This window comes from Fragaria vesca, linkage group LG1, assembly GCF_000184155.1.
Source record: "Fragaria vesca subsp. vesca linkage group LG1, FraVesHawaii_1.0, whole genome shotgun sequence".
Lineage (NCBI taxonomy): Eukaryota > Viridiplantae > Streptophyta > Magnoliopsida > Rosales > Rosaceae > Fragaria > Fragaria vesca.
Window position 1 is genome coordinate 4,756,296 of NC_020491.1, and position 14,964 is coordinate 4,771,259.

At 39.2% G+C, this 14,964-nt stretch overlaps 3 protein-coding genes across 3 annotated transcripts; 1 reads left to right on the forward strand and 2 right to left on the reverse strand.

Annotated features, from left to right (window-relative positions):
- Positions 1–874: 874 nt before the first annotated feature.
- LOC101300959 (protein phosphatase 2C and cyclic nucleotide-binding/kinase domain-containing protein-like) lies at positions 875–7,285 on the forward strand. The gene is made up of 15 exons (XM_004288834.1): positions 875–1,918; positions 2,745–2,876; positions 2,957–3,184; positions 3,302–3,427; positions 3,820–3,882; positions 3,973–4,055; positions 4,300–4,531; positions 4,606–4,916; positions 5,113–5,200; positions 5,298–5,364; positions 5,683–5,960; positions 6,073–6,138; positions 6,255–6,376; positions 6,522–6,678; positions 6,773–7,285. Exons 1-15 carry the CDS (start codon positions 875–877, stop codon positions 7,016–7,018), a joined length of 3,243 nt encoding a protein of 1,080 aa, XP_004288882.1. The 3' UTR covers positions 7,019–7,285.
- A 1,036-nt stretch (positions 7,286–8,321) lies between these two features.
- On the reverse strand, positions 8,322–9,963 carry LOC101314309 (E3 ubiquitin-protein ligase ATL42-like). Its single transcript, XM_004287403.1, has one exon. It carries the CDS (start codon positions 9,857–9,859, stop codon positions 8,555–8,557), a length of 1,305 nt encoding a protein of 434 aa, XP_004287451.1. The 5' UTR covers positions 9,860–9,963; the 3' UTR covers positions 8,322–8,554.
- Positions 9,964–10,930: 967 nt separating this feature from the next.
- Positions 10,931–14,345, reverse strand: LOC101314595 (ninja-family protein mc410-like). Its single transcript, XM_004287404.1, has 3 exons — positions 14,253–14,345; positions 12,209–13,316; positions 10,931–12,095 (listed from the first exon to the last, which is right to left on the reverse strand). The coding sequence occupies exons 2-3, from the start codon at positions 13,206–13,208 to the stop codon at positions 11,596–11,598; spliced, it is 1,500 nt and encodes a 499-aa protein (XP_004287452.1). The 5' UTR covers positions 13,209–13,316; positions 14,253–14,345; the 3' UTR covers positions 10,931–11,595.
- Positions 14,346–14,964: the final 619 nt, after the last annotated feature.

Consider the following 14,964-nt stretch of genomic DNA (forward strand, 5'->3'; position numbering starts at 1 on the left):
TGTAGAATTAAAATTTCATATCCAACCAAATCAAAAATCAAAGTTAAAATCAATTACCCAATTTCACCAAACATAATGGGTGGTGCTATTAACACACTTATTTTATATAATGAGAACCAATCATCAATCAAATTCAAGTGATAAGTTTATAAATAAAATAAAAATATATAGATAAAAAAATAAATAAAGTATGTTAATAGTAAAAATAAGTGTGTTAATAACAATACCTAACATAATAACCCCGTACACATCTGAGACCCCTCCTAAAAAACGACCCCTCACAGCTTGTCGCACGAGCGGCTGTCCACAAAAGCTGAAGACCCCCACTGACACAGACTCAGAGGTGAAGAGAAAGCTCAGAAAAGCCTAATCCACAAAACGACGCCGTCACCCCCCACCACTCCCTGCTGTCGTCCCCACGCGCTCCCGATCCCAAACTCAGACCCCAAGCAAAGGCAAAGCACCTTATACCCCAAAAAAAAAAAAAAAAAAACTCCGCAGTAACAACCAAGCTACACCACCACCACATCCTGCGCTTTCTCTCCTCCAACCTCCCCGAACTTCACATTTTCCTTATACACTCCACACTTTACCTTACACAGTTTACTCCTATTATTATTTCGTAATTGTTTTGGGAGACGTAGTCACTCTCAAATCTGCTTTTTGCGTCAGCTATCCAACCGTTTTTCAGTCCATGAAATTATTATGCTCTAGTGGGTCAGTCTCGCTTCATTCCTGAAAACCGTAGTTTCCCCCGGAGGAAGCTCCGGAAGAAGTAGATAAGGCTTTATCAGCTTTATGTTATGTTTTAGTGATAATGAGCTCGGTTCGATTCGGCGCTAACGTAATCGGAGCTCAATTTGGGTTTTGAGTGATGGGTTGCGTGTATTCGAGGGTGTGTATTGGAGCGGTGAGTAGTAGTACAAGTTCGAGAGATGCAAGAAGGAAAGAGGAGGCCCGGAATGCGGGGAGTATTGAGATCCCGGTTTTCTCACCCAACTCGGAAGAAGAAGACGGCGTGGGTTTGGATCAGTTCAATGGGAGTAACTACAGCAGAGATGCTGAGATGGGGATTACTAGGCTGTCGAGGGTTTCGGCACAGTTTCTACCTCCAAATGGGTGCAGAACGGTGAAGGTACCTTCTGGAGGGTACGAGTTGAGATACTCTTATTTGTCTCAAAGGGGGTTTTACCCTGATGCTCTTGATAAGGCTAATCAGGACAGTTTTTGTATTCACACTCCGTTTGGGACCAACCCGGATGATCATTTTTTCGGGGTTTTCGATGGGCATGGAGAGTTTGGAGCTGAGTGTTCACAGTTTGTGAAGAGGAAGTTGTGTGAGAATTTGCTTAGGAATGGGAAGTTTCAGGTGGATGCTGTGGAGGCTTGTCACTCGGCGTTTATTGCGACGAATACTCAGCTGCATGAGGATGAGAGTGTTGATGATAGCATGAGTGGGACGACCGCGATTACTGTGTTGGTTAGAGGTAGGAAGATGTACATTGCCAATTCGGGGGATTCCAGGGCGGTTATAGCGGAGAGGAGAGGGGAGGAGCTTGTGGCTGTGGATCTTTCGATTGATCAGACGCCGTTTAGAGTGGATGAGCTTGAGAGGGTTAAGCTTTGCGGTGCGAGAGTGCTTACATTGGATCAGATTGAAGGGCTGAAGAATCCGGATGTGCAGTGCTGGGGGACTGAGGAAGGTGATGATGGTGATCCACCGAGGCTGTGGATACCGAATGGGATGTATCCTGGGACTGCTTTTACGAGGAGTATTGGTGATTCGATTGCTGAGTCTATTGGAGTTGTTGCCAACCCTGAGATTGTGGTTTTGGAGCTTACTCAGAATCATCCTTTTTTCGTGCTTGCTAGTGATGGAGTGTTTGAGTTTATGTCTAGCCAAACCGTGGTTGATATGGTAAGGTATCTCGCTCCTACTTTGTTGCATATCAAAGTATAGAATCTGTGCCAGTTATATGTTTGATTCATTAGTTTTTGTTGCAAGTTATTTGGCCAAATCTTTTGTTCGGTTGTTTTCTACTTTGTCGGTGGATATAGCAGTTGTTCGTTATAGCAGTTGTCCGTTATGTAGTTTATCTGATGTTCAACACAAATTGAAAAGTAGTCATTAATAAGTATGCCTCTCTGCTGAACCTTTGATATTTTGGATATGGAAAATAGAACTATGCAATATGTACTGAATTTAAGAATCACAACAAAACAAAAGTTGAAGATAGGTTCCAGTGTTTTTAAGTTTGTATGTACCTTATATTTTCCATATCCATGGCGGCTCATCCTACGCTATGTTAACTGACAGTCACTCCTGGGGCGTAGGTTTGCTATTGCAACCCTGTTATATCAGTTTCTTAGAGTAATTATAAAGAACTAGAGCTCTGCTGAACCCACCTCTGATGCTTATATGAAAGAACTTGATAAGATGATGATCAGCTTCAAACACACTTATCACTAATTGGTCAGCTAATGCAAAAATAGAATAAAATATGCATGTGATGTAAACACTATTTCGATCGTCCATAACTGTTTTACCCCCTTTCATAAATTGTGAGGTGACCGGCTCTTTGGGTTTAAATGTTACAATAGTTTTTAAATTTTCTCTTAACAAGTATTCCATCCCTGCACATAGAGTTATTTACTTTGTTATCATTATAGTAATTTTATTAATTCTTGTAAGATCCCTTGTATTTTTATTTTAGTTTTCTTAATTCTGCTATTATATTTTATAGGTTGCAAAATATAAAGATCCACGTGATGCTTGTGCTGCAATTGTTGCCGAATCTTATAAACTTTGGCTGCAGTATGAGACCCGTACAGATGATATTACAGTGATCGTGGTGCATGTAGATGGGCTAACTGCTGTAAGAGGACTTGCTGTCCATAACATAATGGTTTTATATTTTTTGTTAAACTTCGAACTGATAATATCTTATTTCCATAGACTGCTGTGGGTCAATCGGTACAGCCTTCTTTTTTACGGTCACCCGTTCCTCAAGTTGTAGAGATTACAGGATCAGAATCTCCGTCAACCATTGGCTGGAACTCAAGGAACCCTCGCATAAGACATGATTTATCAAAGGCACGTCTGCGTGTGATTGAAAATTCTCTAGAAAACGGACAAGTTTGGGTTCCTCCATCTCCAGCCCACAGAAAAACCTGGGAGGAAGAAGTACTACTCAATTTCTTATCCTTCTTGCTTTCTCTTTCATCATAGTTTTGTATGATAGGAAATAAATAGCAAATTTCTCTAGTCATGAGTTCTTATTTGAAGAATGGTTTATGTCAGGCACAAATTGAGCGAGCTTTACATGATCATTTCCTCTTCAGGAAACTTACAGACTCTCAGTGTCATGTTTTGTTGGATTGCATGCAAAGGGTTGAGGTCCAGCCTGGGGACATTGTTGTTAGACAGGTTAGTTTTCGTATGTAGTGTAGTAGCCTTGTGAAACCAACAATTTGGAAAGGATTAACATATTATACGCTATCAATTTTGAATGTAGATTCATTTACTTGAAATGCTTCAACAATATCAGCAATAGTAAATGTATATACAATGTAGGAAGTGGAATTTTAAAATCATTCTCACAGTGGTTCTTATAAGCAGGAACCTTATGTAAGCCTAGCATAACTATTACATATGTGATGTAGGACAAAAGTACCCCTGTTAAAAAGAACATTGATTTTCAACTTGGTGTCCTTGGATTACGCATAACCAAAAACATAGCCTTTGCTACTAGTAGATTAGATGAGGAAGTTCAACTTTAGTGTGGAATTAGTAATTCTAACAGTTGCTATATTTTGTAGGGTGGTGAAGGTGACTGCTTTTATGTTGTTGGCAATGGAGAATTTGAGGTGTCGGCGATCCAGGTTTCAAATATATCTTCTTCTGACTGCTTCATTTGGATAATTAATTCATGAGGTTCAACAATTTGTGCTGACTGGATACAATTGTGACAGGAAGAAAACAATGGAGAGGTTCCGAGGGTTCTGCAACGATATACGGCTGACAAACTTTCATCCTTTGGAGAACTTGCACTAATGTGAGTCAATTATTCCTATTTTTCTTCTATCTGTTAAGCTGAAAACTATCACAGCTATGTAAATTGACAATGCGTGATGTTCAACAGGTGTAGGAATTTAAGGTTTCAAATTTCTATCTGCGCTTTTGTCTTTTTATTTTTTATCTTTTTAGTTATGGTGCCTAACAAAATGGGAGACATAATAGCTTGATGGATTGGATTTTGGCTTTCCTTAATCTTTGTATCTCACATTACAATACTGCAGGTATAACAAACCACTCCAGGCATCCGTTCGTGCTGTGACAACTGGAACTCTCTGGGCTTTGAAAAGAGAAGACTTCCGTGGAATTCTAATGTCAGAGTTTTCTAATTTGTCATATTTGAAGTTGCTTCGATCAGTGGATCTTTTATCCAGGTTGACAATCTTACAGCTCAGCCATATTGCTGATTCTCTCTCTGAGGTTTCATTCTCAGATGGGCAAACAATTGTCAATGAGGTATGCTTGCTTCATTAAGGATGTCCATTTTCTCTGTTGTCTTTATCTTACAGATACTTAACATGTATTTGCAGAATGAAGGCCTACTGGCATTGTACATAATTCAGAAGGGAAAAGTGAGGATTACATTTGACGCAAATTCAGTCAGTAATCCAGTCGTCTGCAGTCTCATGTCTGATGATCAAAAAGATGATCATCAGAGTGGTAAAGAGATTATAGTGGAGAAGACAGAAGGAAGCTACTTTGGCGAATGGACACTTCTTGGTGAACATATTGATTTGTTTAGTGCAGTTGCTGTGGGGGATGTTGTTTGCGCTGTTTTGACAAAGGAAAGATTTGATTCAGTCATTGGCCCTTTAACAAAGCTTAATCAGGATGATCAGCAGTATGTTGTATTCTCAGAAAATCTCAGTTCATAGGTTTTAAATCTGTCTTCTATTTTGAACTCCATGGTTCAATTTGGAGCTCTCTGATGGTATCAGTTTTCAATTATAATTCTTCATGTTGTTTTTGACAACTCAATATTGTTGCATAGCTCTGATATTATTTATTGATGTAATCTTCTAACCCTTGTTGTACAGATCAAGAGATCAATCCTCGGAAACTTTAACGGAACCTGCTAAAAGTATTGATGTCTCTACTCTTACTAAAGTTCAGCTTGCTGATTTGGTATGGTGTAGTGTCCACTTGTGGTCATATTTCCAAAAGTAAAAGTGTAATTGGATTCTCATATCAACTAATTGGACGTTATGTCTTTCTTGTCCAGGAGTGGAGGAGGTGTCTGTATTCCACCGACTGCAGTGAGATTGGGCTTGTTCTTTTAAAAGATCCAGGTTGGTTTTATTTTGTTTCATGATGATTATTTATCCATTCTTTTGGTTACCTGGTCTTCTACCTACTTGATGGAAGTTCATGTTAAACTGGGAATTCTTTTTCCTTCTTTCGGGCGGGGAGAAGAATTTCTATTGAATTACGATGCCGTTCATCTGGTGAACAGTTTCTATGTCCTCTGTTAAAGAGAAACAAAGTTGTTTTTGGTTAGACAACGAGAAAGAAAGTTGATTACATATACTACAAGGAATTAGATGCAGTATTTTCAAACCTTTTCAAACTGACGAATATGTGTCTTGTTTATGTTGATTGCCTTTCAGAAAATTTGCTTAGTTTGAAAAGGTTTTCAAGGCAGAAGGTCAGAAAGTTTGGAAAAGAAGCACAAGTACTAAAAGAGAAGGATCTAATCAAGAGCATAAGCCCTTCAGCTTGTGTGCCACAGGTTCTGTCCACCTGTGTTGATCAGACACATGCTGCAATACTGCTCAATACATGCATTGCTTGTCCATTGGCCTCAATACTACGCACACCCCTTGATGAAACATCTGCCCAATTTTGTACAGCCTCTCTAATTATTGCTTTGGAGGATCTCCACAAGGTCTGATGCCTGCAAGTAGCTTATTTCCACCGCTTTTTTCTTCAACTCTTGATTATGCTCGTAACATCTCTCTTTTGCATCTTTGTCTTTTCTGTTTAATTTTGAATTCCAGAATGACGTTCTCTACAGAGGCTTGTCTCCTGATGCTTTAATGTTGGACCACACAGGACATTTACAGGTCGGTGTAGTGCTTTTCAGTCTAAATTTGTTCATGGTATCTAGATTATAGCTGGAGATTGATGGAGAGAATTGAAAGAAACTATCCTTAATTATTACTGATTTCCTGTATTGTAGCTTGTAGACTTCAGATTCGGGAAAAAGTTATCAGGCCAAAGAACATATACAATTTGTGGAACGGCAGACTTTTTAGCTCCAGAGGTAGTTCAGGGAATAGGCCATGGTTTCCCAGCTGACTGGTAATTATGTAACTTAGATGATACATGCCATGTTTATCCTAGAAATAGTGTGATAATACATTCATGCTATAGAAGTAACTAGTTTTGATTTTTTGGGAAGTTTTTAGAACAAGAAGCTGAAAGAAAATTTGTTTGGATATATCAGGTGGGCATTGGGAGTCTTGATATATTTCATGCTACAAGGTGAGTTGCCTTTTGGGTCATGGAGAGTAAGTGAGCTTGATACATTTACAAAGATTGCGAAGGGACAGCTTAATCTTCCTCAAACTTTTAGCCCCGAAGTTGTTGATCTCATCACCAAGGTATTGCAGAAATCTTTGGATCGACTTTCCTATAAAATTATATATATGTAAGATATATTACACATTCTTCTAATTTTGTGAATAATGTGGTCAGTTACTCGTGGTCGATGAAAACACCAGACTTGGAAGCCAAGGTTCTGATTCTGTTAAAAGTCATCCCTGGTTTAATGGTATCGATTGGAAAGGGATTAAGGACTGTAGTTTTCCTGTTCCTCCGGAGATCACCTCTCGCATAACTCAACATCTGGAAAGTCACTCAGATGAGTATAGTGTTCCCCAAGGTTCTCTGTCAGACGATGAAGACGAACTTGACATTCCAGAATGGTTTGATGACTGGTAGAAGGATGAAAAAGTACAGGTTTTCACCGTAGTAAACTATTTTGAGATGGGGCTTCTCTTTTGTGCTGTGAGATTGACTGAACAGCGGTCCCATTATACTTGACTTGAATTACAATCACAGGCTCTGCTGCTAATTAGCCATTGTTGAGGTCAGTTGTTAGATTTCGTTTCTTTATCTTTTTGTTTCTCGGATGCAAAGTCCCCCTTCTGTAAATGCATATATGTGTAAATAAATGAAGATCCTTAAATGCAAGTATATCGTTTATCAGTGAAACTCTCTTGCCGTTGGTCATTTGGTTTTCCGAGCAAAATTTCAGTTTTATAAAATTTGGCTTTCATTTCCAATTGGTGGTCAATTACATCCAAAACGCCATATTTGATCTTCTCCTCCGAGATGAATGAGTACATAGCATCATGTTTAAGCTAGTTACAGTCGAAAAATATACAGCAACAGTCTTCGACTAAATGAAGTGCCAATGGTGAAAATAACATTTCGAACTGTACGTGATCGTCAAATGTCATGTCACCGAGAGCCGAGAGGCCGTTACAATTTCTGGACCTCGACGAGGGGACATTGCCACTTCTAGGTTTGCCGCCGGCGTCTATGGAGTCGAAAAAGAGAGGAGGACGACAGGGACAGAGGCAGAAGAATAAATTGAAATGGTGTTAAGTGTGTTACATTTTCGACGGGTTAACGGACAATGTGCAAATCTGATCTGGAGATGGCTGATGGTTGGGAAACAAGGTTCATGGCAAGCGTGACGTTTAATTAATTGAACAAGATTAGTGTATTAATTAGTTTATTACACAGGGCTCATAGATCGAGTCTATATAAATACAACATTATGAAGCATCGAGCAGGCAACTCGTAAGGACAAGAAAATTAAAACTTAATTAACAGAAAAACATGTAAAGATGACTAATGGATGGTATCCTTGAAGACAAACAAAGCAGGCTCAGCTCTTGCGTCAATCTTTTCCTCAATAATGTAGAAGTCTCCCGGTGATAAAAATATATATTACAACTCTTGCGCCAGCGATTTAGACAGGTTTAGAATCTTGTAGGAGGCTCAGCATTTTATATTTACTCTCTAATCTTATTGTAACACAGAACTTCATGGCTGACTTGTATAAGAAATGACAAACCTTAAAGGATTCCGAATCTCATCAGACAAGACAACCACAGACTGATGAATATGTTTTCGTAATAGTTTGATGCTTTCGAAGAGTTCAAGATTTGAATCAGCATGAATGGCCAAATTGGCAATCAATTTCTTGTTACCTAATCAATGAAGTTCTTTTCTTGGCAATGAAGGAAATTTTTAAATGAAGCAAAGCATATTTGACAGTTTGATGCTGCAAAGTATAAACAAACAGTTTGTGACCAAGGAATCCATAGATTAAAACAAACAGTGTTTGAGGGTGTGTCTATTCCCTCTTTGAAGCTATAAACAAAGCTAGCTAGTGACTAAAATCTATGAAACTAATGATTGCTTTCATGAACAGAACATGTACTTAGAGATTTTGCACTGTTGCAATTACACATTTGAAGACTGTGGAGGCTGTTCAGTCCTTTTCTCTCTATTGGCAAACCACTGGACTGTTCTTCTAGCAATCGGCAACCAAAGCCGCCTCGTTCTTTCCTCTTTCACATTACTATCAAGCAATGAAGGCTCTTTGGTTCTGTTCTTGATACCCCAATTTCCAAATCTTGAGAGACCAGTGATTTCTGACATTGATCTCTTCTCACCTTGATTCATAGAACTCGAGGCATGAGTTGGTAGGGTTGAACGTGCAGGACTAGTACTGTTTTTGTTCATTGTGCTGCTGACTTTGTTCTCGAACAATCTCTTCATCTCCATCTCCTCCCTAATCTTCATGATCTCTTCATTTCCTGTTGCTTCCCTCGGCGAAAGCTGCTCATTGTTAGACCGTGCAGATGAGGAGAATCTACTGCTTGACATTGTATTAAGCATCTCCGAGTTCAAGAAGATGAGGTCCGAGGAGCTTACATTGCTCCATCTGTTCTGGAACACAAAATCGGACACAACAATCTTGTGCTTGTGCTTGTGCAGGACCTTGTCATCGTCCTCCTCATTTAGAATCCCACCTTCTTCTTGGATCAATAGTTCCTCTTCTATGCCAACACCCTTCTCCATTTTCCGAAAGCTGCTTCCCACGCTGAACCTTGAGGAGCCGCGGTGATCTTCCTCTCTCTGAACAAAGAGCTCAATGTTTGAGTCTTCTCGCCGCTCTGATTGGCTATCCCACAAGATTCTCATACTGTTTGAGTATGCAATGAATGTGAGATCCTCAGAACTGACCTTGTGCCTGCAAAGAGGACAGCTTGAGTGCTTCTCAAGCCAGTGATCTATGCAATCAATGTGGAAAGCATGCTTGCACTTGGGAAGCAATCTGAGGACTTCAATGTCTTCAAATTTTGATAGGCAGACTGAACATTCTAGCCCTTCCTTTGACCCTTTAAGAGTAGAGAATCTGAAAAAGGGAAGTGCCTCAATCACTGTCTTGTCAATACCAGAAAATCTAGAGCTTGTGCCGATACGCCTCCCTTCCAAGTGATGGTTGTTGCCATGCGCTGAAATTCTTCTATGGCAGAACTTGGCATACACTAAAAGAACAAAAGTGAGAGCAAACATGATGGCTAGAATACCTATAACCACAGCAACACTTGGTTGAAAATTAGATTGTGTCTCAGAAGAAAAAGTTCCAGACTGTGCTTCAGCATCCATGAAGAGCACAGAACTAAAGAGAAACAAAACAATCAAGCTCGAACGAAACATTGGAAAGAAACAATCTTGAAACTGACCCAAGATTCTACTCATCCATCCCTAGCATGCTGCAAGCACAAAAGGTTTTTCAGCACATATTCTTGCCTACATGAAAAAAAATTGAAGTTTTGGGAAAAGGGTGAGATTGGTTTTTGTTTTAATGTCTATTCTTCCTGAAAGGGTGTATATATATATGAAACTGCTCTGTGACTTGTGATCATTTTTCTTGGTTTCTTCTTGGGCAGTTTCTGGTGTGTCCTCATTTGATTAATCAATTTTATATAAATTCATGTATATAAATTAAGATTGGAACTTGAGAAGTGATGGCAAGATGGAAGAGGGATTAATTGGATGTAGACAATATATAGCTTCTTATGGTAGGCTATAACCATTTCTTGCGTCAAATTCTGCATTATAATATTAATATCACCTGCAACATGACATCAAAGTGGTATAAAATTTCAATCATTCATGAAGAAACCATTAAACTAATGAAGTTAGAACCTGGTTTAGGAAGTTGAAAACTTCTTCTGACCATTTCACAGGTAATGTTTGTCCCCAATGTGTTCCTGTTTGAGTCTGGTGTGTTGGTTTAGCTTGTCTTCTAATAATCGCGATTTGACCGAATTTAGAGAGATAATCAAGGTTCTAAGTGCAAATGAAAGTCAAAATTATAGGTAGCGTATGCTGCATGCTGTATGCTAAGCTGTATGGATTAGCAAATATGGCTCAGAAAGTCAAGATGATTGAGTTGGATTTGGTTAAGGTGATCTCATTGCACAGCACAGCAATTTAGCCATGAAAGTAACTTTGGCTCTAGCAGTAATATTTAGACCTGAAAAGAACATAAAACCAACCCTGAAATTGATAAGCAATTCTAATGAATGAGATCAGATTAGATTTGTTCTGTTCAATGGAACTGACTCGACTTTTCTAAGGGAAAAGAAAGCAAACTCTTGGAGGTCTAACTGTCTAAGGTTGGTTTTATGTCCATATTTGCTTGACCCTATCACAGACTCAACATATGGTAGACGACTTTCGGTGCCGGAGTATTAATACTAGGGAGTACTATAAAACTTTCCAATATGAATGCCTCAGATTTTCTGCCAAAGATTCTGGTTTCTTACATTACTCATTTGGGAAAGTGAAGCTGCATCATACACAACAAATCCGCTACTGTTTCAAAGACTGCACATGGAGGATGATGGGCGCACTATGAAATTCCAAGAGTTAGATGACAGTGGGATGGCAGATAGTACGGAGATGTTAAGGAATAAGAAATGAAAATGAAACCCCCAAACCCAAACTACAACCATATTCTTTAGCTTCTTATATTTTGAGAATGAGATTCTCCGTGTCTGGCATGTTCAAGGCCTGCTCTATACTCCACAACAACACATCCAACGCACTTGGTAACAATATTCAATAAAAACCACTTGATGAGAATCGACAATCTTTGCAGGCATTATACAGGTTGTAGGTACCGTAAGTTATTTACTAGAGCACTAAACAGTTACGTAGCTCTTGAATCCACAGAACCCATGATTTCTTGCAAGATCATTTTGTAATTCAGAAGCAATTCATGTTGAAAGGAATGACACCTTGCTTAAGAACCTAATAAGATAAAACTGAAATGCAAGGCCTTACCATCACAATAGATTGATAGCAGAAGGTTATCACTACAGAAGTAAGGAGATGAGTAGGGCATAAAAAACCATTGCAAGGTTTTCTCGGCCAAGAGTTATTTATTAGTCTGGTTAAGCGTAAACATACTGCGCAGAGACCCAGGATCAGCTCTGAGGGGAGGCAGAATGATTACCATTTGGGACAGTCGCCAAAACAGTGCCGCTTTCTGGATTAGAAGGCTCTTCACTTGCATGCCGAACAAACTCCTCAGGGGACATGTGGGAGCCATGGCAAGCACACACTATTTTGATTTGGTTTGCGCTGTATCTGTAAGTAACACCAGAAATTGTCCTACCATTGGGGCCTGGACCTTTGGTAGAAACCCATGGTAGATTTGGACGGGAACCAGATCCCCCAAATTTTATCTCTGCAGCAATGCCTGGTTTTATAGCTGAAAAATCAAGTGAGAAATCCTCTGCCATAGAGCAATCAGGTGCATCTTTAGTCCTTGGGTCTGTGCTGCTTACTTTCAAGTCTTCTTCTGCTTGAGAAGAGGAGCCCTCTTCTGTGACATGCTGTTTCCCATCACCTTTTGCCCGTTCTAATATCCTCCCATCATACGGTGCAGCCTCAGATGTATTATGTGAAATTAGTTGCATCCCAGCTGCATCAATACAGGAAGCATAATACATTAGTATTCAACCATCACCACTGGGTACGGGGTACATTAGCTATGTATACACGTCACCTAAATTTTCAGTCCACAATTAAAGTTACCTGGGTTTGGTGGATTTCTGCCAGCATAGTGAAATTGTTGAGTATGAGGAGCACCCCAAGAATTATCCTTATCCAATACTGGAAGCTGTACAGGTGAATAGCCAAACATAACAGGCAAGTTTCCAGGATTCATGGGTTGAGGCCCTGATCGCTCACTATTTGCAATAGGCATCACCTGCATCATCCCAGGAATCAGATGGCCCGACGTGCTGGGTGCACCAACAGGGTTAGACTCCTTCGTAGGGAGAGGGTAGGGCAGATTCATCATGTTTACTGATTGCACAGAAAACGGACTGCCATATGTCACGTTCCCGACCTTGTAATCATTTTCTGATGATATATTAAACCTCTTCTGCCCATTTGGGTCCACGCTACTTGAATCTCCAAACCTGCGAAGCTCTTTTTGAGCATCAGAAGAGTCACCAGATCCAACAAATCGCTTAGAGCCATCATCATGTTGGGATATCAGCCTTGAGGCTGAGCCCTCCACTTCAGAATCTGCCACGTCTTCATTTTCAGCAGTAGAGCCATCTTCTGTTATGGAAATGTGAGATGCTCTCGTCTTGTCATGCATATCACTGTAATGAGCTTCTCTCTCATGCTTCTTTTGATTGTTCATCTCTTCGAACAAAGTCTTGCGTTTATTACCACCATCTGTTTGTCTTTCCTCTACTTCATCAGACTTGTTACTCTTTGCAACCCAGACTCCTCTCCCATTCAAGTTCATTGACGTGTCTGCTTCACTGTTGGCCTTGGAGAGGTCATTAAAGAAATTTTCTTTAGGTTTCACTGAATCACTTCTTTGAGAGCTACTACTTGACTCTTGCTTCTGAGCCCCTCCATGAAGAAAGTCTTTAAAATCATCCGCTAATTTTTTGTCTCTATCACCATCTTCCACTCTAGTATTCGAGGAAGCACCAATTTTACCCTTGGACTTCACAGACGATCCCCCACCAAAAGAAAGACCCAAGCTAAGCTCAAGTCCACTCTCATCCTCCATTTTTTTTCTGAAAAAATAAATTGAAGATTTCTCTTCCTGTCCTGTGCTCTATGCAGGCTATATCCTTCACAGTACCGACACCAAAGCAACCATTCTAACCAGTAATTCCTGCAGAAAAGGCAATCTCATTACGGAATTCCAATAGAAGTAATATCGAAATCATTAGCACTACTCCACTACCATACATAAAAGACAAAGATCAGACGGTGGATATTATCTCCGCTTCAGATTATATCATTCACCCAACAATTAGGTCCAAGCTTCAGCATAGACTGAAGCCAGTAAACAGAACTTATTGAATACCAAACGAAACAAAAACTGTTACAGAGGTCCTAGTCTCCAACATTCCACCCAGCTCCTACAGATGGTGATTGCAGTCATACCGGAACTATACACAATCACATAACTGACAAGAAACTTAGGAGACATTTTTGTCACAAACAAAGCAAGATATACCTTCAACAACAGAATCAAAACCAATACCTAAACAACAGTTAACACAAACTCGCGCGATTCATTACATTCAAAACTTCACATTTCCATGCATAAAGCGCAAAAATCAAAACTGTAAACGTTACATTTTACAATATTTCTTGTCTCACACACACACCCATACTCCAAAACTACACAGTCTTTAACAACCTACACATGGCTATATGAGCTAAAACTAATCATTATGTGAAATGCAAACCAAAACTAGCATTAGACACAAATTAAGGGATACCCAGATCTGCTCATCAATCATATTACGCCTAATCTTTCAACATAACAAAAAAAAAAAAAAAAAAAAAACGAATCTAAGAAGCACCCACCAAATCGAAAGACTGAAACTTTAACATGAAAATCAGCAGAATAAATCCAGATGGAGTCAGATAAGATGGATAATCACCCAGTTACTGTGATTAGATCTTAATGAACAGAAAATTCGCCAAATTTCAGAAACAAAAAATAAACAACATGTAATTAACGAGTAAGACACAGATTTAATCAATAAAGCTGGAAACTTTGAAGAGTATTGATAAGGGGAGAGAGAGAAAGAGGGACCTGAATGCGAATAGAGATGATGGGAACCCCAGATCAAGCTGGTTTAGTGGTTTCTACACAGAGAGAGAGAGAGAGAGCAGTGTGGGAGAAACGACTTTGTTAAATTTGGTTTTCATTTTTTTCTTTTCTCTCTGAATTTTTGTGTCTTATTTTTTGGCGCACGTGAATATTATGTCAAAAATAAAAAAGGAGACTAATATTTTCCACGTGTTAATTTTTACAAAATTTGGTGGAATGTCACCTGTAATTGATTTTTGACAGTAACGAATGATATAGTTTTCAATGTATTCTTCAAGTGTTACGATGATGTTAAAAATGTTATATAAACTATTTTCGTAAAGTTAGGTATGTTTTATGTGTGATCGAAACGTACGTGTGAGTCGTGTTATTTTTTTTATTTTTTATAGTCTTTATCTAAGACTCGTACTCTTTTGTTTATTTTAGTAAGAGACTCATCCGTGAGACCCGTGCTCATATTTTCAATGCTAGAAAATCATGCACATATATAGCTAAGCTAAGGATCTGCAATGGAATTAAGCTAGCCGGCCCCCTTACATATGAACCAAGAATCTGGGATATCACACTTGTATATAGCTAGCTAGCAGTTACTTGTTGATCGAATTGTAGATATAGTTAAGACTGTTAAGTTTTGGCTATAAGACATGTTCATGATCTTTTGAGTGATGAGGAAGGTTTGCAACTTTTAAAAAGT

Excerpts from the sequence above, each read along its gene's own strand:
- LOC101300959 (XM_004288834.1), top strand. The coding sequence starts at position 875 with ATGGGTTGCGTGTATTCGAGGGTGTGTATTGGAGCGGTGAGTAGTAGT. Across the intron at positions 3,428-3,819 it reads GGGACATTGTTGTTAGACAG|GGTGGTGAAGGTGACTGCTT; the intron begins GTTAGTTTTCGT and ends TATATTTTGTAG. Across the intron at positions 5,201-5,297 it reads AAGTTCAGCTTGCTGATTTG|GAGTGGAGGAGGTGTCTGTA; the intron begins GTATGGTGTAGT and ends TTTCTTGTCCAG.
- LOC101314595 (XM_004287404.1), bottom strand. The coding sequence starts at position 13,208 with ATGGAGGATGAGAGTGGACTTGAGCTTAGCTTGGGTCTTTCTTTTGGT. Across the intron at positions 12,096-12,208 it reads CAGAAATCCACCAAACCCAG|CTGGGATGCAACTAATTTCA; the intron begins GTAACTTTAATT and ends GTATTGATGCAG.
- LOC101314309 (XM_004287403.1), bottom strand. The coding sequence starts at position 9,859 with ATGAGTAGAATCTTGGGTCAGTTTCAAGATTGTTTCTTTCCAATGTTT.